This window comes from Cebus imitator, unplaced genomic scaffold, assembly GCF_001604975.1.
Source record: "Cebus imitator isolate Cc_AM_T3 unplaced genomic scaffold, Cebus_imitator-1.0 Scaffold6, whole genome shotgun sequence".
NCBI lineage: Eukaryota > Metazoa > Chordata > Mammalia > Primates > Cebidae > Cebus > Cebus imitator.
The window spans coordinates 7,894,520-7,917,394 of record NW_016107321.1 but is presented as its reverse complement, the minus strand read 5'-3'; the positions used below and the strand labels follow the sequence as shown (position 1 = coordinate 7,917,394).

General features: G+C 40.8%; 2 protein-coding genes across 9 annotated transcripts in view; one reads left to right on the top strand and one right to left on the bottom strand.

Moving 5' to 3' along the window:
* Nucleotides 1–22,875, top strand: part of ARID1B (AT-rich interaction domain 1B) — a 441,201-nt gene that overhangs the window by 130,727 nt on the left and 287,599 nt on the right. The window lies entirely within an intron of this gene.
* LOC108310387 (RING-box protein 2-like) lies at nucleotides 21,502–22,147 on the bottom strand. Its single transcript, XM_037741985.1, has one exon. The coding sequence runs from the start codon at nucleotides 22,145–22,147 to the stop codon at nucleotides 21,800–21,802; it is 348 nt and encodes a 115-aa protein (XP_037597913.1). The 3' UTR covers nucleotides 21,502–21,799.

The window sequence follows — 22,875 nt, the reverse complement described above, 5'->3', positions numbered from 1 at the left end:
TTGGAGGCAGAGGTTGCAGTCAGCTGAGGTCATCCTACTGTACTGGGCCTGGGTGACACAGCAAGACTGTCTGAAAAAAAAAAAAAACAAAAAAACAAAAAGAGTCCCTTTTTTAATTTACTAAAAGAGTTTGTAGTGTTGTTATCTGTTCTCTGAATGTTTGGTAAAAGTGTTTATAAAGCTATAAAAGATTGTATAGCTCTTGATTTTTACCTTTTGTCCTACCCCTGATTTTTAACTTTTTTAGTAGGGACAGGGTCTTGCCCTATTGCCTAGGCTGGTCTCAAACTCTTGGCCTCAAGTGATCCTCCTACCTTGGCCTCTCAGAGTGCTGGGATTAAAGGCATGAACTACTGTGCCCAGCCATTTAAAATTTTTGATTTTCTTTCTTTTGTGAATATAGGCATATTCAGGTTATAAATTTCTTCTTGTGTGAATATTGACATATGCATATATTCCTATGTATAGGAATATTTATCCATTTCATATAATTTTTAAACTTTATTTTTATATTTTATTTATTTATTTATTTTTGAAACAGGCCTTGACTGGAGTGCAATGATGCAGTCTCGGCTCACTGCAACCTCTGTCTTCCAGGTTCAAGTATTCTCCTACCTCAGCCTCCTGAGTAGCTGGGATTATAGGCACCTGCCACTGTGCTCTTGGCTAATTTTTGTATTTTTAGTAGAGACAGGATTTCACCATGTTGGTCAGGCTGGTCTCGAACTCTTGACCTCGGGAGATCCACCAGCCTCAGGCCCCCAAAGTTCTGGTATTGCAGGCGTGAGCCACTGTCCCTGGCCTGTGGCCATATCTTATTAAATTAAATATAATTCCATTTGTCCACCAACCTATCCATGTTCAGGTAGCCCCATTTGTCTTCAGAATACCCTTCTAGTTCATGTGTTTCAAGCAAAATTTAAACAAGATCATTACTTTGATTTGGTTTTGAAGGCTTTTTATTTAGGACAGTTTCCCCTCCCCCAATTTTGTGCCTTGAGATCTTGAAAAAACTGGGTCAGTTGTCCTGTAGAATGGCTTTATCTGCTTGTTTTCCCTTGATGTGGCTTAACTTGCACATCTATTTCCTGTGCATTGCAAGTTAGATCCACAGGCTTAAAGATAAACATTTTGCATTTGTCGTTGTTGTAAATCATGTTCCCAACATTTTAGGCCTGCCCTTGTTCAGAGGACGGGTCTGTGATCCTCCTTTTGAGTGAGGAGCCTCCAGGTGGGTCTAGCCCCCCGCCTTTCTTGTGACCATCAGCTACAGCTGAGGCTGAAGAAACATTGTGCACAGATAAAGCTTCCCTTTGTACACTGTCCAAACTCCTTAATCACATTGGTGAGCACAACACATGCTGGTGGCCCTTGGCCACTGAGTTTGGGATGGTTGTCACCTATCGTTTCTGACTAACTTGACCTGGGTGCTTCATAGGCGATGCTGTGAACTTATACTATCAGACTGAGCATAATGTTTGGTTATCTCACAACAGTGAAGTTAAGATTGATTAGCGGGTTTAGGTGATGATGGTCTCTGGGGCCCTTCTAAATGATATCTTTTTGAGGTTGTGTAGACCACACCATTAAGTGTTAATTTTTACCAGATACCCTGGTGTTGGTTAGCTTCTGGTTGCTATTTCTTAAAGGAGCCACTGAAATAATTCCTCCTATCTCTGCATACCAAGTTCAAGACAGGTATTTCTGTTTTCTCTTTAGTGGGTTTGTAAGCTCTTAAATGACTTTCTTGGTCCTTTATTTAACTGAGAGGTCTTGTCTCATATCTTACTCCCTTTTGGCAGGCCCAGGACTTCCTCTCCTTTTCCCTGTTCCTTCATGTAGTTGTCAAAGGGCAAGTTAGAATCTACAGCAAAAGTCAGGTCCTACTTGGTTTCTGTGTTCTCAGTTTGATCTGTGGGTATTCTTGTCACGCACATTTATGGCAAGTCTGGGATTCATTTAAAAAGGATTGGAAAAGGCATTTTATCCAGTATTTTAGGCTTTTCAATCAATAGATACCGAGATCATCTAATCTGCCATACTGCTGGAACTGGTAGTTTCATATTTTCTAGTTGTTTCTTTGGTATCCTTTATGCAATTTGAAACCATACAAATATGTAATGTTTATAATGGATCATTTAGAACATACAGATAATACCTTCTCATTGTTTAAATCAGAATTTTCCAGTTCCTCCTTTATTCTTTTAAAATAAAGTTCTTAGATAATATGAGCTCTCCACACACAAAATTATAAACAAAATTAGAGTAACGCACCAACTGTATATGGAAAATAAAAAGAAGGAAGCATATAAGGGCCAGGCGCAGTGGCTCACGCCTGTAATCACAGCACTTTGGGAGGCCGAGGCGGGTGGATCACAAGGTGAGGAGATTGAGACCATCCTGGCTAACACGGTGAAACCTCATCTACTAAAAATACAAAAAAATTAGCCGGGTGTGGCGGCATGCGCCTGTAGTCCTAGCTACTCGGGAGGCTGAGCCAGGGGAATCGCTTGAATCCAGGAGGTGGAAATTGCAGTAAGCCGAGATCACGCCACTGCACCCCAGCCTGGGTAACAGAGCGAGACTCCATCTCAAAAAAAAAAAAACAAAAAAACAAGAAACAAACAAAAGAAAGAAGTATATAATAAAGTATCGTATGCTTAATTAAGCAAATGTTTAGGCATACTGCTTTAGAAGACTTGTGAAATAGATGGTTGAGGTATGTGTGGGGTCACTGTGAACTTGACAGCTACAAAATGAGATTGATACAGGAATGTCGTGTTGGCAACTCAGATGTCTCCAGCAGAGTTGTCAGTGGTGACATCATCTTTTGAAATGGTGAGTGACTGTTGGCAAAGTTCTGAGCAAAACCAAGTGTTATCTTCCATCAATATATGTGATGGCTTGTTTCTGGAAAATTTGTTAATGTCATAAGATAATTTTAGGAACACCTTGTTCTTATTTCCAAAGTGGAGTTGGGTTCTAGACTCAGCTAAATCATTAGCTTTTTTTTTTTTTTTCTTTTTGCTTTGTTTTTCAATATACGTGAATGTTGGCACTTTTGAAAGTCGTGTGGGCTGTGGCATGGTGATCTTTTGCATCAGTCACTTTTATACATTTCAGGACAATCTAGCATTCCTGCCCTGTAGTAACTGTTTCAATGCATTTCTGTGTCCTTGTCACAACTAACTGCTCCCTTGAAATCTTGTCACTACATATGTTATATATATCTTTAATTTTCCTGAAATTCATACATAAAATGAGTTATCTATGTATAAAATTTCAAACATAAGTATAACGCCCTGAATGTAATGGAAAAGGTAGGAAAGGACAGAAAGCTGTCTCTAACAACATTTTATGTTTCTCTTAAGTAAATGCTCAGGCACTTCTGCATTAGAAGGCTTATGAGAGTCAGTGGCTTGCACCTGGGTGTGTGGTAGCCATGGACTCAACAGGTGCAAACGAGGCTGCTATAGATGTGTGGGATGAGTGGCCCAAAACCATGAGCACGCATGGAATACATGGGATCAGTTACCACACAGCAGTGATTATAGAAATGAAAGTATGAAAGACTGCTTTAAATAACATGCTCACAGAGTTGTTTAAAAGAAAAGGTAAGATACCCAAAAATGGGGAAGTGTTCTAAATTTGTAAATAAAATACAAATACATAGTAAAAACCGGTAAGAAAGTAAAGATTTCTTTTCTTTTACCTTATTTGCATTTTCTAAATTACATTGTAAGGAATTACTCATTCCAGTTATATTGCAGACTAGATGCTCTTAATGTCTCTATTGATCAAAATATCTAAAATGGTGGCTCAGTTCTTCAAACTAAATGAAATAGTCCATCAGTCCTCTCTCTCTCTCTCTCTCTCTCTCTCTCTCTCTCTCTCTCTCTCTCTCTCTTTTTCCACTGTTTCTCATGCCTCTCCTGTCGTCCCTTTCTTCCTTACCCAGCTAAAATTCCAAGACCATCATTATACTCACAATCACTCTCCTGCATGTACTCTTAAATACTCACCAGCCCCATCTTATAAACCTCCTTAGGGAAGCCTGAAGTTCAGCTTTGCACCCAGGGATGGGAAAAGAGGAAGACCCTGCAGTTCCGTTCAATTGGTGACCACTGATGTCAGATCACCCTTGCCCTGTAACTTTGCATTTCTCTAAGGCTGTTTCATATCCCCCTCTGTCTTCAAACCCAAAAGGCTTAAGCCCTCCTCCTTACTATGAGCTAATGAGGCTGCTTCCTGTTTCATTGAAAAAATCAACACAAGCAGTCGGGAGAAGTCACAGGTATCAGCCAGCCTGTGTCTGCATACCCTGTCCGCCTTCTATGATGTTTACACTCTGCCAACGTCTTCTTGTTCCTCTGAAAGCTGCCCTGTGCCCTTGGTCCACTCACGTTCTTGTCTCTTTCCCACACCATTCGTTTCTTTGTCCTTCCCATTGGCATTGAAACATGCCATCATTTCTCTCACCCCAATCAAAACAAAACCAAAAGCCTGTTTTTCTCTTTATGTATACTCCCCATATGCTGGCATGCCTTAAATTTACTTATATTTCAGCTATTCTACTGAGATGACTCTTTTCATACTGTTTTTTTTGCTTTCTTTGTAAATGGAAAGGTAAAATTGTATGTCTTCACTGTGTACAGTGTGATGTTTTGAGGTATATATACTACATTGTAGAATGAGTACATCTAGCTAATTAACATATACGTTACCTCACATAGTTACCATTTTTGTGCTGGGAATACTTTACATCCACTCAACATTTTTCAAGAATCCAATATATCATTGACTGTAGTCACCGTGTTGTACAATAGATCTCTTGAACTTATTCTTCCCATCTAACTGAAATTTTGTATCCTTTGATTGACATCTTCCCAACTTCCAGCCCACCCTAGCCTGTGGTGCCCCCATTCCACTGTCCACTTCTGAGATCACCTTTTTTGGAGGCCACATGTGAGTGAGATCATGTGGTATGAAACAGCTCTTTTCAAAGCCTCCAGGGTTCTGTTGCTCAGTCTGATGGGCAAGAGTGATTCCTTCCGTCTTTCGCCTGTCACGGGCATTCCATACAGTTGATGGGATCTTCTTCCTCGGAGCACCTGTCTTGCTTCGTTCCTGGGACACCACCCTCTCCTGGCTCTCTTCCTACATTGTGGCCACTCCTTGCCTTTGCTGCATTTTCTTCATCTCTCTGGCCTCCAAATACTGGCCCGTGTTTCCCCCTCATTTTTTGTGACTCTATCCACCTTACTGGTGTGATTTCTTTCACTCTCAAAGCTTCAAATACCTTCAGGCTTGTGACTTTCATATGTACTTTTGCAACGTAGACCTGTCTTGCCTTTTCTCCAGCTGTGTGTGTGTCCAGCTCCTGCAGATAATCACTAATTTGAATGGCCAACAGTCTTCGGAAACTCAGTATACCCAAAGCAGGCTTCTGGCCTCTCAGCTCTTCTTCCACAACCTTTCCCCATCTGTATTTTCCCCCACCTCAACAATATATACGTAAATCCATCCTTCCTGACACTTGGTCGGAAACTTTGAAATCTTTGGCTCTTCTTTACCAGGCCCCCCTTTTTAAAAAATATTGTGTGTGGTTTCCCCTTAAGAAAATAAGCTTTATGAGTGGAAGGACTTTGTTTTGTCACTGTTGTGTCCCAGCACCTAGGTCAATGCCTGCACACGTTTCTACTTTGTTGAAAATTGTTGATTTAATAATTCAAAAAAAATCTTTTAAATTTATTTGCTTAAACATGGTAAACATACTTTACAGTGTTGAAGAGGATAAACATTTACTGCTGGGTATTTAAATTTTGTGATTTCTTTTGGAATTGCAGCTAGTGCTTTGTTGAATGCTTTTTAATAGGTGGTTCTTTTCTGCAGTGTATATACATGTATGTGAGCAAACAGGCTTTCTTCTTCAATAGAATTGCTGGGCAAAAGAACGGGCACATTTTAGGCCAGGTATAGTGAGTGGCTCATGTCTGTAATCCCAGCACTTTGGGAAGCCAAGGTGGGTGAGTCACTTGAGGCCAGGTGTTTGAGACCATCCTGGCCAACGTGGTGAAACCCTGTCTCCACTAAAACTATAAAAAATTAGCCAGGTGTGGTAGCACGTACCTGTAGTCCCAGCTACTCAGGAGGCTGAGGCAGGAGAACTGCTTGAACCCGGGAGGCAGAGGCTGCAGTGAGCCGAGGTCGCACCACTGGGTGGCAGAGCAAGACTCCACCTCAAAAAAAAAAAAAAAGAGCAGGCACATTTTAAAGATTTGATTTTGGCCGGGTGTGGTGGCTCATACCTGGGCATACCTCAAGTGGACAGATCACTTGAGGTCAGGAGTTCGAGACCAGCCTGGCCAACAAGGTAAAACCCCATCTCTACTAAAAATCCAAAAATTATCTGGGTGTGGTGGCGTACACCTGTAGTCCCAGCTACTTGGGAGGCTGAGGCAGGGGGATCACTTGAACGTGAGAGGCAGATTGTAGTGAGCTAAGATACCACTACGGCACTCTGGCCTGGGTGACAGAGCGAGATTCCATCTAAAAAAAAAAAAAAAACCAAAAAAAAGCCTTTTTCTTTTAAACAAATTCCTCTCCAGAAGGTTTTAACAAACTATACCCTCCCCAGCTTACTTTCCTACATTTTAATATAGATTTTCTAATGGTTCTTATTGTAAGTTTTATTTTTAGTGAGGATTTAATTGTTTTCTGAGCACCAATGTATAAAGAGACCTCACGGAATCTGGAATTAGAACGGATCTAGGTGATGTGTTACAGTGTTCTAGATGGAGTAGATCATGGAAATTCGATTGGATCAGGAAGAAGTACGTAGTTGGACATTGGTAATTTTTTTGATTTACTTTTGACTCTGAGGCTCCATAAATTCCACAACTTCTTGTTTACATTTTCATTACCATTACAATTTCTTGTCTCTGCTGCTCATTTTAGGGGGCAACTGGAGTATAAGAGGCCCAGTTTATTCTTCCTCTTGTAGATAGAGGATAACTAGGACATCAGAGGTACGCACTGTCCCTTCATCAGACATCTTATTTACCCAACAACACTCGTCATTTCCTTCTTTTAAAAAGTATCTATTTTTGAGGCCTTAAAAAAAAAAGCCATTTGACGACGTTGCTTCCATTTTAAAGTATTTTTACATCGTAGCTTACTTCCTCAAACTTCATTATCCGAGATTTAATACTTTTATATAAAAGGGAAAAGCTTCTTTAATCCTGCATTTTAAATTTTTGTTTTGTTTTGCTCTAATGTTTCTGTGTGCCTTACGTTTCACCATTGCTAGGTCGCGATGCATCACTTGGGGGTCTGCTTCCCCGTTCCCCGTCCCCTCTTAGAAAGCTCTCTTGCTTTCTAAGACCTTGCTTCTCTCCTCCTAATACCTTTAGACTCAAAATCGTTTTCCTTTGACCTCTGACTCCTGTTCTGCTTCAGACTCACTCTCCTAAGATACTGGAAGAGACCCCCTTTCCTGTTGAGACACACATTTCTCCAGGAATGTTCACCCATAGTTTCCTGGCAGATGTTGCCTGTGAAGTGTCAAGGGCAGTGTTTCAAGAATCAGGTAACTCAAAGGGAGTTGCCTGGCTGCTGACCCGGCTGTCAGTACCCTTTCTTGTGCCTGAGGTCTTCTGCTGGTCTGGGACAGCTGGCATCCTTGTACAACCCTGTCTGTTTTCATGGCTTTAAGGGATAGGGATACTTTTGTGTCTTCATAGCCAGAAAAATCTTTTTCTTTTCTTAGAGCTGTAGGAAGTAACTCAATTTAAGGAGTCACCACTTGTTTAGAGACAATGGATCTTTTTAAAAAACCCTAGTATAATGCAGTGAGATAATTTCGAACTTGGTTTTATAGGTATAGTTTTTCTTCCAGCCAACAGAATTGTCTAGGATTTTTAAGAGAAATAATGGGTATTATGAAAGTGTGCTTACTTTTTTAGCCTCAGGTTTATTGGAAAAGCAAAACATAAACCATTTTATGAGCCCCTTTGGGCTTGGAACTGTTTTGCATGTGGGAATCCAGTGTTGAATCAGACCTCGCTGTCCGAAAGGAGCCCCCAGTTGAATAAGAGGGTTGAGGGTGCCGTGGGAGGGGCGTGTTTCACACTGCGATTGTTGTGAGGCTTAGGAGAGGATGTCGTTGATAAAAGTGTTTCAGAGGAGGTCTGGAAGAATGAGGCAGACTTTGCTGGTGAGAGAAGAAATGATCCTGGGGTAGGGCCAGTTCCTCATTAATGAGAATAGGGGTGATACCCATTCCTGAGTGATACTGAACTAGACTGTGAAGTCCGTTAACAGCCAGTGTGATTTAGATGGAGCATATTCCTTATGGTGGGAACTGGTGACTCATATTGCCTTTGCCTCAGTGATTAAAAATAAAATAAGAGGTTATTTATTGTTCAGTATTGTTCAAAACATAAAATAGTACTAGTTTAGCAGTTAACATCTTGGAGGAGATCAGTTGGTAGTTGGACCAAGTGGAAATCTGAGTATAATTTTATGAGAGCAGGTAGACGGGTGTTTAAATTATATTTTCTAAAGTATCTCTTTCTTCAGACATCTCTGTGGTCAGCATTTTTTAAAAGGAGATGCAGTGAAATGAAAGTATTTGGCAAATGGGCAATCATTTGGGAAAGAAGGAAATAGTACTGAAACAAGGGGGTAAAATATGTTAGAATTTTTTAACATAAAATATCCATCATAATCAGTACAATAAGCAAAATCAAAGGAGCTTAACTTAGAAAAAATACTTTTTTAAAAGCTAAAAACATAGTGAAATGTATTTTTGAATTAAAGCTTGCAACAACATGCCACTGAAATCATTGCAGGGACACAGAATTCACATTAAGCACAGAGGCTGTGACCCATCTTGGGGTAAACATTTCCTTATATTGTTGTTACTGATACTATTCAAATCTGTTTCTTATCTATAAATAAGACCAAAATTTAATTTATAAGCCAATCCTGCAGATTTTTGGGGAAAATTAACCTTATAAGCCTGTGGAAAGCTACTGAAGTGCTCATTTCACTTGTTTTTAGATTTTATTATAAGAGCAAAGACAAGGACATACATAGTTTGTTGCCATTAATTGCTTAGTTTTTAGATATTAATACAGTCTATTAATTAACTCAATAAAAACCAGAATGTAGTTAATAAATGCTATTCTTTGTTTTAAAGGATGTTATTACTGAAGCCTTGAGTTATGTTTGAATTTTGAATCTTTTTCTTTCTTCTTGCTGACCCTATATGCAGCTGTCTCAGGCTTTGAACCATTGCTGAAGGAAATTTCCTTTTAGGTTTAAAGAGTTTGTGAGCATCCGAGGAGACAACTTCTGTGTCACTTTGCGGCTGAGCAAGGCCTGTTACTAGACTCTGATTGTTGACTTGGGGCTCCTGACCTTGTGTTGGGGCTGGTTCTGGGAGCACAGAGGTAGGTGAGTAGGCTACAGGAGCCACTGGCTGCAGGATGACTGATGCCAGGAGGATGGGAATGAGGAGTAGTGACCTTCCTCAAAACCCTGTCCCCTTTTCCTTCCATGAGGGAAAAACTAGTACAGTAGAAGCTCAGCACTCGCTTTGAATATAGGTGTAATTTGCTGCATTAACAGTTTCAGTTTATTGTGTGTTTTGGTGGTGGTATTCCTGAAAGCTTCTTAAAATAAAAATTAAAAAAAAAAATAGAAAGAAAAGACCCATTGAAGAGTGAAGAAAAATAACATTTTGAGAGTGTTAGAATGTCTTTTGGCATGAATTCGTTTTTTTTAATTGCTGTAGAAATCAGAGTGATTCTGTAGTTAGTTGCAACTGTGTCTGCCTGGGCCTTTGCTTTTCCTTAACAGTAGCAGAAAACAGCAAGAGAAAAATCCTCAGATTTTATAAACATCACTTCCAGTATCGAAGCATTTTTGTCTTTTAAAGGAATTGCATTCAATCATAATTTGATAATGCTACTTATTCATTTTCATGTTTCACATATTTTTAGTGTTTTTTTTTTCCTTCTAGTACCAGAATGAAAGGGAAACAAAATCAGGAAGTAAGGAACTACGTAGTAATAATATTTTGAATACTAATTTTAGAAAAGAAATAGAAGGCTCCTCCTTAGAAGAGTAGCCAGGAAGCCAGGCGGGCCTGGAGCGTGTGGCCAGCTGTGTCCTGGTTTGAGGCATCTCAGACTGTTGAGCAGCTGCTTAGCCCAGTTTAGAAATGTGGAGGAGATCACATCAGCTGGGTGTGATTGTCTACCATGGAGGCAGGGGAGGAAAACCTTAGATGGTTGAAGACATATTTCTTAGTTGTGTATACTGGCAGACATCTGTAGCTCCAGCTGCTTGGGAAGCTGAGGCAGGAGGATCCTTGATCCCAGGAGTTCAAGGCTGCAGTGAGCTCTGCTTGCACCACTGCACTCCAGCCTGGGCGACAGAGTGAGACCTTGGCTCTTTAAATAAATGAATGAGTGAATGATACATTTTATCAAAGGCTAAAGAAAAACTTGAGACATCTTAAGAGAAGGGTTTAGTCTGAAGAGCAGTTAAGCTTCACCCCCTTCACTGATACTAACACTGCTGTAACTGTAGGTGAGCAATTAAAGTGTTCCCTCTCTCTCACCAGAGGAGGATTTATGAATTGAACCAGATGTCCTGACGCATGAGCGGACATTACCTTGTTCTCTAGATTTTAGTCCTAGTTCTCCGAACTCAGCAGCTGGAGGAAGAAGCCTTCTCTTCTAAACCAGAAAGTTGGGTAGAACTGGCTCTCTCAGAGCAAGGCTCCTCATTGCACCCCTTCAGCTCCCTGGGCCTGACAGCCCTTCTGCCTTCTGAGACCCTGCTCCTGCCCCCACTGGTATTGAGGGTTGAAGTTGGGAAGAGAATGCAGTGTACAATTAAAAAGTGTCACCGAGGCTCATTATATATTCACTCAATTCTCTTCTCTTTCCTTGTTTATATTCTGACACAAGGGAGATTGGGGAATTATTTTTTTCCTGGATTTTTTTTTTTTTTTTTGCTACTCTCAGCTGCTTTCATTTGTCTTTAACATACTCATTTCAATATGATAAACTATGAAAAATGAAATAAAACATAATTTGTACATACATTAAAGTTCTTCATCAGTTGCTTTGATTTTTAAAAATTTTAATTAGAGTAAGAAGCTGTGTGATATTATATTCCAGAAAGATTATCTGCAGATGTTTGAAACGTAGCATTATTTTTAGCATTTGCTAATGTGGGCAGTATCACCTTTTTTTTTTTTTTTTTTTTTTTCTGGAAAGGAAAATACAGAATTAGCTGTAGCTCTCTGGTTGATTTTCCCCAAATTGCTAGGCTTTTGGGATAGGAATGGGTTTATGCCTGGGGAAGCAGAAGAAGATGGCGTAGGGCAGGGAAGGCCCTTTGGTAAGGGGCCTTCTGTGTTTTTCTTTTTTCTTTTTTGAGACAGAGTTTCGCTCTTGTTTCCCAGGCTGTAATGCAATGGTGTGATCTTGGCTCACTGCAACCTCCGCCTCTCAGGTTCAAGCAATTCTTCTGCCTCAGCCTCCTGAGTGGCTGAGATTACAGGCACGTTCCCCCATGTCTGGCTAATTTTGTATTTTTAGTAGAGACGGGGTTTCTCGATGTTGGTCAGGCTGGTCTCAAAGCTCTGACCTCAGGCGATCTGCCCACCTCGGCCTCCCAAAGTGCTGGGATTAGAGGCCTGAGCCACCATGCCTGGCTACAGCTGTGTCCCTGCCTCCCCCTCTCCCTCCTCCCCCCTCCTTCCCCCTTTCCCTCCTTCCCTCCTTCCTTCCTCCTTTCCTCCCCTCCCTCCCTCCTTTCCTTCCTTCCTTCTTTCCCACAGCTGTCTTTTTTCTGAAAGAACAAGGGATGGGAATTATCTGCATCAGATTGGGAGGGGTGGGTTTACTCAGGTAAATTCTCTTACTCCAACTATCTTCTCTGGGGGAAGCTGGGTGTCTGTATTTATCACTACAAGCTATTCAGATGGATATCAAAGTTTGAGAGCCACTGGTGTTGGTGAAATACTAACTAGCGATTTCCATCCTTTTCCCCTAGCATGGCTCACGTTTATTATCTCAGTTATTACTAATAATCCCATGGGATCACACAGCAAGTAATGCCTGCATGTCGTGGGGCTTGAGTTTGAGGCCAACTCTGTTTTAATCTAAGAGTTTATTACTGCTGTTGCCAGTAAAGGTGCATTTTGCTCCATAGATGGGCTGATCCTCAAGCCTGAAGGCCATTGGGAAGGAAGGGCTTTTCTGTTGTTTAACCCAGTGTTTTTTGTTTGTTTGTTTGTTTGTTTTGTTTTGTTTTTTTTAGTGTAGGATGTATATATATTTTTATTTATATTCATATAGTTTCCTTATACATATAAAACAAAACATTTTATCAGTTTTTATTACTTACATCTATCTACATGATACATGGTGTTAGCTATTGTTATTATTCTATTATTTAACAGAGTAGCCAATAAAATGTGTTACAAGATTTTGCAAAATATTATAAACTAAATGCCAATCACTTCTTTTTTATTTTATTTTATTTATTTATTTATTTTTATTTTTTTATTTTTTTCCCCATTTATTTATTTTATTGCATTTTAGGTTTTGGGGTACATGTGAAGAACATGCAAAATTGTTGCATAGGTACACACGTGGCAGTGTGATTTGCTGCCTTCCTCCCCATCACCTACATCTAACCCAGTGTTTTTCAAACTTTCCTGTGCTTTAGAATAACCTGGAAGGCTTTTTAAAGCTCAGGTTGGTGGAGCCCATCCTCAGTTCTGATTTTGTAGTTTGGGATGTGGTCAGATCAGATAATTTTCATTTCTAGTAAATCCCCAGGGGATGCTGAAGTTGTGGCTGCCAACTCAGGGACCTTCCTTGGTGACTCATGGTGCAGATTGCTCTGGTCCTTGAGTCGTTTAGTAAGTGCCCTGCCCTTAGTGCTCAGAAGGCATGCAGAGGCCACTCCCCGTCTCTATTAGGACCCCAAGGATTTTACAAGGAACTTTTAAGGTCCTGCACAGCAGGGGGACTCCAGGCCCCTGGACCCCACTGTTTTACCAGCTGCCAAATATTTGGAGTATCATCCTTGCTTCAAAGCAGTGGTTCTCATGTCTGCTTTCCTTATGGAAAAGCAGTAGAGGATTCACTTCAGGATGAATACATTACCTTGCTTGGAAAGTTGGAGGTGTTCATTTTAACATAAAGCGAAGTGAATATATAGCTTACCCTCCTGGGAAAGTTGGAGATGTTTACCATAAAGTGGCTAAAGAAATAAATTTTAATTTAATTTTCATGTAATTGATGATAATCTTCAACTTTTTGGAGTCATCTTTTTTCCCAAATAGAAATTTAATTGTTTAAAAGTAGAAAGTCTCCTACGATAATAGCAACACACACACACTTAAAATGTAAGGGAATCTCTACAAAATTCACATTTTCTACTCTTCCTTAGAGAAGGGAGATGCCTGTGGCCTCTCTCCTTTCATGGAAGATTGGTAAAGATCATAGTAATTGGATGCTAAGTTCTTTTTAGTGCATTGTTTTTCTCAAAGTCTGTACTCTTAGAGTGGGGAAAGAGAACTTTGTAGATCAGATGATCCATTTTAACATCTTGTAAAAAGTTCAAAAAGTAATACATATTTGTAAAAAAATTCAGAAGAATTCTTCCTGCTCCTTGCATTTTGAAAGCATTATTGATACAATGCAAAACAACACAGTCTTCTGTAGCTGGATACATTTATTGTCTTTGTTTCTTATGTTACTTTTTTACTCTAGCTTTTTTTTCCCTTCAGTTCTTTTAGCTTTCACTCCATTTCGCAGAGAAATCAGACAACTTTTAAGATTAACTCCCTGAGAGGCGGAGGTTGCAGTGAGCCAAGATAGCGCCAGTGCACTCACAGAGTGAGACTCAGTCTCAAAAAAAAAAAAAGATTAACTCCCTGAACAGTTTTAGGGATATATCGGCAAGACAGGCTTTTGAGGCAGGATCTTCTTGGCACTTTATTTCACTCTCTTTGGCAAAAAGAAGGTCTATATCTGTTTATCCAGCGTGTGGGCTCAAGAGCTCTGTGTCAGCAGGTTGCTGTCAGGCCACTTGCAAGCCCCCATGGTATTCGTCTAAGTGAAGTGTGTGGATAACGTAAAATGTCCTGTATAGGTTGATCTTTTTTTTTTTTTTTTTTCCTTCCTTGAGATGGAATCTTGCTCCGTCATCCAGGCTGAAGTGTAGTGGTGCGATCTCGGCTCACTGCAACCTTCGCCTCCCACGTTCAAGTGATTCTCCTGCCTCAGCCTCCCAAGTAGCTGGGATTACAGATGCGTGCCACCATGCCCAGCTAAGCTTTTGTATTTTTAGTAGACACAGTGTTTCACCACGTTGGCCAGGCTGGTCTCGAACTTCTGACCTCAGGTGATCCACCTGCCCTGGCCTCCCAAAGTGTTGGGATTGCAGGCTGAGCCACCGCACCCGGCCCAGGTAGCTCTTCAGACAAGAGTTCCTTAAGCATTCTGGGCTTTTACTGCATGTTTAAATCAGATACTAATGGCATAGTTGCAAATTCTTAAGTTATTTTATTCGTATTTCAGTTACTTAGAAAAGCATTATAATGTTGATTGTAGTTATTTGCATCTAATCTGGTTTAAAACATGTCTATGAAATTATGATGTTCTCAGTTTTGGTAAATCCCATTGTTGATTATCTTCTTCTGGAATCTTTGAGAATCTGGTGAAAGCTACAGATTCTCCTCCCAGACAAATACATGCATCACAGAGTTGCTGTATTTTCAGGGGAGTGTTCAAGGCCCTTCTCCTCCAGGTCAAGAATTGAGGCCCTAGATATGAGTTATGGTCCCACAGTGGGTAGGAAGAGCTGTTGTTGCTAGTTTACGAAAGCCCCTGTGGCCCGCCAGGTCTGTGGCTTATGTGCTGGGAGCAGTCTACTTCTTGGATGGGAAAGGAAGGGGCTTGGGTTCTTGGAGCAAGAGTCAGCCTTCCAAGTGTGAGATGCAAGTGTAAGGCCATGTCATTGAAAAGCTGATGATGGTCTTCCCAAGTTGTTTATTCTGTAATCACAGTAAGACAAATAAGGCCATCCCTGGCCCAAGGAGGATAGGTGAGGGGTGGGTGGACAGGTTTGCCTGGGAAATTAGCCACTGTTCATGTTACAGCAAAATGCCCTACTACAGATGCTAGGTAATGGAGTAGTATCCAAACCCCACATTGTAGGACTCAGTTATCATATTTAACAAAAACATGACACTTTATTTAATCAGCAGTTCTTGAAATTTACAGGCAAATCTGGGAAATTCAGATTCTGGGACCCCAGCGTCAGGTTGGGAATTGTCAGTTGTCAGGTAGGGTCCAGAAATGCCTCCTTATCTGGTGGGTGGAAGCATTGTTAAGTGCGCACGCTCTAGAGAAAGAATATCTTGGATCTTATCCCTGCTCCACCACTTGCCAAGTGAGTGACCTTGGCAGGTTACTCAACCTAAGTTTCTTCATAAGTAAAATAGTACTTACTTTATAGGGTCAGTGTGAAAATCAAGAGTTTATTATTTGAGTAAAGCACTTAGGGGAGTGTCTGATGAGTGGTAAGTGATGTGGAATTATTAACAGCTGCTGTTACTACAACACTGTCATCTGCATCATGGCCACTGGATAAAGTTCTAGTAGTTGATTTTCATCTTTTTTTTTTTTTTGGAGACAGAGTCTTGCTGTGTCTTGCTCTGCCCAGGCTGGAGTACAGTGGTGCTCAGCTCACTGCAACCTCTGGCTTCTCCCAGGTTCAAGTGATTCTCGTGTCTCAGCCTCCCAAGTAGCTGGTATTATAGGTGCGTGCCACCATGTCCAGTTAACTTTTTGTATGTTTTGTAGAGATGGGGTTTTGCTATGTTGGCCAGTCTGGTCTTGAGCTCCTGGCCTTAAGCAATCCTTCTGGCTCAGCCCCCCAAAGTGCTGGGATTACAGGCATGAGCCATGGTGCCCAGACTGATTCTCATTCTTAAATATGCTTTTAAATAATAGAAATAACAATAGGTGACATTTGTTGAACACTTAAATTGTGCCAGACACAGTGCTAATTGCCTGAAGGCAGTGTGTCACGATCATGAATACAACTTTAGAAGGTAGGTGCCTGTATCTTAGTAGCAGGTCCCTTACACAGCAGTCCCCTCTGCCAGCCAAGGTATGGGATAAGTGCCAAGACCCCCCAGTAGACGCCTGAAACTGTGGATAGTGCTGAACTCTGTGCACACTATGCAGAAATTTCTTTTTCCTCCATAGATGCAAGAATAAAAGATTCATTCTTTCATTCTTCCCGTAGATCTTAGCAACCTCAGCATTTTCTTTTCTTTTTTTTTTCTTTGCTTATTAAGTCACGAACTTTCACCTTTTCCCTTAAAGGGAGTACTTTACAGCTTCTCTTTGGCTGATCGATTGCCAGCATCACTGCTGTGGCGCCTTGGGGCCGTTATGAAGTGAAATAAGGGTGATTTGAACACAAGCCCTGATACTGGATCTGGTAACCGCTCCTAAGTGACGAGTGGACGGGAAGCATCTACATCATGGATTTACCTCACAAAGAGAGGAGTCACATCCAGGCGGGCAATTTAAAATTGTCAATTATTTATTTCTGGAATTTTCCCTTTAATATTTTTGACCCACAGTTGACCATGGGTAACTGAAATCGTCATGGAAGGCGAAACCACGGATAAGGGTGGTGGGGAGCTACTGTATCTTAGTTTCATGGATGAGGAAAGGAATTCTTCAGGTTATAAGTTATAGGGAGTTGAGATTCTTGGATGTTGTTTAGATTTTTAAAAATTATTCCTACATTACTTTTTCCCTACAAAACACAGCAGAACATTTGCTGTGGCTCATTTGGCTTTGTGACTTTATTAAAATACATTCATTATTAAAAACCTTAACTACTTTAGTCTTGCCTACTATTATGTTGATTATAGGAAAAGTAATTTTAGGCAACCATGTGACTTCTTTTCTCATTCTGAGCCCCCTGTTAGTTAAGGAAGAAGTCTATGAAACTTCTTTCTTACGAAAGAAGGCAAATTTAACTTTGTCTTAAGTTTGGAACATCAATTCACAGCCTCCAGGATTCTGGCTCCTCAAGCGTTGGGGAGACAGCTGCTCATGGTGTTGCTCTGCTTTTTTCTCCCGAATCCCCTTGGGGTTCCTCTTTACTGAAGCTCGTTTACACCGGTGTGGTGTGCCATGACGACACTCTGCGGATTGCAGGTGTTTCGCAGTGTGAGTCCCTTGCCAGTAAGACTGAGACTTAGGACAGAGATCCAAGATGGCTGATCACTAGCAGCTCAGGATTGTAGCTCCCAGTGAAAGCGCAGAGAACGAGAGGACGCCACACTTTCAGAAGAATTTTTGTTGCTCATGTACCAGGAGATTCCCAGCGGAGGAGCCCCACATGTCGCCAGCGCGACTCTTATGGACGGTGAGGCGGTTTTGCTGGCGCCCAGTAAATGGGACTGGGTCCCCTTTTGGTCGATGTTTGGAGCTCTGGGAAGGCAGAGTCGCCTATTCAGCTGATTGAAAAAGGGACTCAAGAAGGAAGCCAGACCGGAGATTCCCCGGCAGAAAAGCACCACGAATCTTAACGCTGCCGTTTTGGCCGGCGCAGTGGGTTGCTCAGATTCCGGCACTGGGAATCAACAAGTTGGACGTCCACTCAGAGACCAAATTTGAAAGTCGGTAATTACAAAGACGACAGGTGGATAAATTTACAATGATGGGAAGAAACCAGCGTAAAAAGGCTGAGAATACCCAAAATCAGAATGCCTCTCCCTCCACAGAGGATCACAGTTCCTCATCAACAAGGGAACAAGGCCTGATGGAGAACGAGTGCGTTCCAATAACAGAATTAGGCTTCAGAAGATGGATGATAAGAAACTTATGTGAGTTAAAAGAACATGTTCTAGCCCAATGTAAAGAAACTAAGAACCTTGAAAAAAGGATTGACGAAATCCTAACGAGAATAGACAATCTAGAGAGGAATATAAGTGAATTAATGGAACTGAAGAACACAATATGAGAACTGCACAAAGTATGCACAGGTTTTAACAGTCGAATTGATCAAGCAGAAGAAAGGATATCAGAGGTCGAAGACCAACTTAATGAAATGAAACGAGAAGACAAAACTAGAGAAGAAAGTAAAAAGGAATGAGCCAAGTATCCAGGAAATATGGGACTATGTGAAAAGACCTAATTTACTTTTGATAGGTGTACCTGAATGTCATGAAGAGAATGAATCCAAGCTGGAAAGTATTCTTCAGGATAGTATTCAGGAAAACTTTCCTAACCTAGTAAGGCAGGAAAATACTCAACTTCAGGTAATACAGAGAACGCCACAAAGATATTCCTCAAGTAGAGCAACCCCAAGACACATAATCGTTAGATTCACCAGGGTTGAAATGAAGGAGAAAATTCTAAGGACAGCTAGAGAGAAAGGTCAGGTTACCCATAAAGGGAAGCCTATCAGACTCACAGCAGATCTCTCAGCCGAAACCCTACGAACTAGCAGAGAGTGGGGATCAATATTCAATATCCTCAAAGAAAAGAATTTTCAACCCAGAATCTCATATCCAGCCCAATTAAGCTTCATAAATGAAGGAAAAATAAAATTTTTCAAGAACAAGCAAGCACTCAGAGATTTAATCACCACCAGGCCTGCTTTACAAGAGCTTCTGAAAGAAGCACTATACACAGAAAGGAACAACCAGTATCAGTCATCCCAAAAACTTACCAAAAGGTAAAGAGTATCTCCATGATGAAGAATCTATATCAACTAATGGGCAAAATAGCCAGCTAGCATTAAATGACAATATTAAACTTACAAATATCAATATTAATTCTAAATTTAAATGGATTAAATGCCCCAATCAAAGACACAGGCAAATTGAATAAAAAGTCAAAACCCATTGGTTCACTGTATCCAGATCCATCTCATAAGCAAGGACACACAAAGACTCAAAACAAAGGGCTGGTGGAAGATTTACCAATCAAATGGAGAGCAAAAAAAAAAGAAAAGAAAACAGGAGTTGTAACTTTCGTCTCTGACAAAATAGGCTTTAATAGTAACAAAGACTAAAAGAAACAAAGAAGGACATTACATAATGGTAAAAGGATCAATGCAACAACAGGAGTCAATGATCATAAATATAATATGCACCCTATATAGGAGCACCCAGATACATAAGACAAGTTCTTAATGACTTATAAAGAGACTTGGACTCCCGCACAATAATAGCGGGAGACTTTGACACCACATTGTTAATATTCGATGGATCAATGAGATAGAAAATTAACAGGGACATCAATGATTTGAACTCAGACCTGGAACAAGTAAACTCAGTGAATATTTATAGAATTCTTCACCCCAGGTCCACAGAACATACATTTTTCTCAGTATCATATTACACCTATTTTGAAGGTGACCACATAATTGGAAGTAAATCAGTCTTCAGCATTTGCATAGCATTTCACAGACTTAAATGAAATATTGTTGGCTGTTTGTTATTTTCTTCCCTTATTCCTTCCTGTCTCCGCTGTTAAGTACAATTATCGGCATAAAAGAGGTTTTTAATACCTATTTTTAGATTGCATTCCAGCCTGGGCAATAGAGCAAGACTCCTGTTCTCTCTCCCCCTTTCTCTTTCTTTCTTTCAAAAAAAAAAAAAGAACTTCCTTGCTTATTTCTGTGATCTCAAGCACTCCCCTTTATGACTTCAAGCCCAACTGTATAGACAGTAATTTCATTTCTCTAAAAAAAAAAAAGTTTGACCCTTAGAATTAAAGTATATAATCTTCCTTAGCAAAACGCTGTCTTTTCTAAATCAAGTGATGTACTTTCAAAATCTTTCGTGAAAGCTTCCTGGGCTGGCACAGTTGGCTCATGCCTGTAACCGCAGCACTTTGGGAGGTGGAAGCAGGTGGATCCCTTTCAGCTCAGGAGTTAGAGACAAGTGTGGGCAACATGGGGAAACCCCATCTCTATAAATAAATAAATAAATAGCCAAGTGTGGTGGCTCACACCTGTAGTTCCAGCTCCTCAGGAGGCTGAGGCTAGAAGATCGCTTGCGCCTGGGAAGCAGATGTTACAGTAACCCCAGATCACTCCCCTGCACACCAGCCTGGGCGACAGAGTGAGAAACTACCTCAAAAAACAGAAAAAAAAAATTTTTTTAACCTTTCTATTTTATGCCCTCACTGTAGTCTCTTCATACCTCTATCATAACAGCTGTTATATTTTACTGAACATGTGTTTTTACATTTATTCATTCATCAATCATTCATTAAGTAACTATTTTTGGTGCTTGACAGCATAATAGTTAAGAAGCAACTTCTGCCCCGGCACAGTGGCTCATACCTGCAATCCCAGCACTTTGGGAGGCTGAAGCAGGCAGATCACTTGAGGTCAGGAGTTTGAGACCAGGCTGGCCAACATGGTGAAACTCTGTCTCTACTAAAAATACATAAATTAGCCAGGCCTGGTGGTGTGTGCCTGTAATCCCAGCTATTTGCAAGGCTGAGGCACGAAAATTGCTTGAACCCAGGATGCAGAGGTTGCAATGAGCTGAGATTGCCCCACTGCATTCCAGCCTGGGTGACAGAGCAAGACTCAAAACAAGAAGAAGAAAAAAAAAGCCACTGTTGGCCATGGTGGTCAAGACAAGGGATGAAGTTCTGATCAAAGGCTAGGACAAGAAAATGACCGATTTGAGAACTATATAGAGCTCTTGGGGACTAAGTATATGGGAGGGAGGTAGTTACAGAGGGGGAAAAAAAAGTTCAGATTCAGATATTTTAAGTGTGAGTAACCAGATAGATGGTGATAATAACAACTAGAATAGAAAATGAGGAAGAGGAGTCTTATGAAGGAAGCTTGTGGGGTCATTTTTTTTTAACATGTTGACTCAGATATTTGTGCAGAAAAGTCTCTGTGAGTCCTCTATATATGGATGGTAGTTGAAATCAGAAAAAGAGAGAATCATCCAGGGAGATTCAAGGAAAGAAGAGTGGCCACAAGCCAGTCAAGGAAGAGGAACCCATGGAGATGACAGAGAAATAATGAGGAACAAGATGAATAAATGTAAGGGAATGTTAGAAAGGAAATAAATGGTCCGTGGTGTCAAAAGTCAGCTGAAATTGTCACTGTTTTTTATTTCAGCCATTCTAATACATATGTAGTGAAAACGAATCATGGTTTTCATTTGTATTTCCATAATGGCTAATGATGTTGAATATCATTCGCCATCCATATATCCTCTATGGTAAAATGTCTGTTCATATCATTCTTTTTTTTTGGTGTGGGGGGGTTAAACTGGACTTTGTTACTTTTTTTTTTAATGCAACAGTGTTGAGAGAGCTAACATTATTTTTTAACTGCTCAACCATAAGCATGCAAAAAGTTCTCCTCTGAATTAAACTGCTTCCACAACCTGTTGTACAGAAATGGGTAAATTAAAAAGGTGATTCAATTTAGAGTTCTCTCCTTTTTTTGTAGCACACACCACAGAGGTAGAAAGGACCATCTTTAATAAATTATCTTATTAATTGCAGAGAATTTCTGAAAATAAAACTACAAAATGCTAAACCAAGCCTTTGGTGGGTCCCAAAGGACCACAGATCCATCGACTCCTATTTGAAGAATTAATTCCCTGGAGTGTTCTAGCCTTTGTAGGGCACTTGATAACAAGATCCACCAGGGCTCTGAACACCTGCACTAAGAAGCCTTCTAACCACTCTCATTTACCGATTCTTTGGACCACCCAGTCTTGCTGGCAGAGAGGGCAGCAATTGTTCTGTTTCACCCACAGGGACGTGCAGCAGATGTGGAAGGAATGATTATATTCTCCCCAGACCACAACACAGTCTTCTTGTTTGTTTTCAGCTTGATATCTAAGACAGGCATCCATCACCTGGACTCTGCAGATGGTGCGCTTATGGAACTCCACGTCCCAGCTCCACATGGCCACCGCGTTCCACTTCTTGAGAGAGAACATCTTGCTGCCTCCCGACCTGGACCTGGAGCCTGCGCCCCGGGAGTGAAAGGACAGGGCGCAGGGTTCCTCACCTTCTTCCACGTGGGCCATGGTGGCGCCGCTGAGTCTTTGGGTTGGGGAAGACGGGCGGCTATGGTGGCTCTGTGGGGCCACCCGACGGGACACAGCTGCACCACATCTTTCACCAATTTTCTTTTTCTTTTTTTTTTTTTGAGACGGAGTTTTGCTCTTGTCGCCAGACTGGAGTGCAGTGGCACATCTCGGCTCATTGCAACCTCTGCCTCCCGGGTTTAAGTGATTCTCCTGCCTCAGCCTCCCAAGTAGCTGGGATTACACCGAGCTAATTTTGTATTTTTAAGTAGCGACGAGGTTTCACCATGTTGCCAGGCTGGTTGGAAACTCCTGATCTCAGGTGATCTGCCTGCCTTGGCCTCCCAGAATGCTGGGATTATAGGCATGAGCCACTGCGCCTGGCCATTTTTACCCATTTTCTAATCAGATTTTTTTGTTTTTATACTGTTGAGTTTTAAGAGTTCTTTATATATTCTAGATACAATTCCTTTGTCCGATAGGCAATTTGTGAATATTTTCTCCCAGTGTGTAGCTTGTTTTTTCATCCTCTTAACAGGGTCTTTCACTGAGCAATTGTTTTTAATTTTGATGAAATCTAATTTATTCCGCTTTAAAAATTTCTCTGGATTGTGCTTTTGATATCACACCTAAGAACTCTCTGCCTAGGCTGCGTTTTTCTAAAAGTTTTATAGTTTGTTTCTCCTATGTCTTTTTCTAATTTTTTTTTTTTTTTTTTTTTTTTTTTT

What these genes read in the sequence shown, in the direction of transcription:
- LOC108310387 (XM_037741985.1), bottom strand. Translation starts at nt 22,147, where the DNA reads ATGGCCCACGTGGAAGAAGGTGAGGAACCCTGCGCCCTGTCCTTTCAC.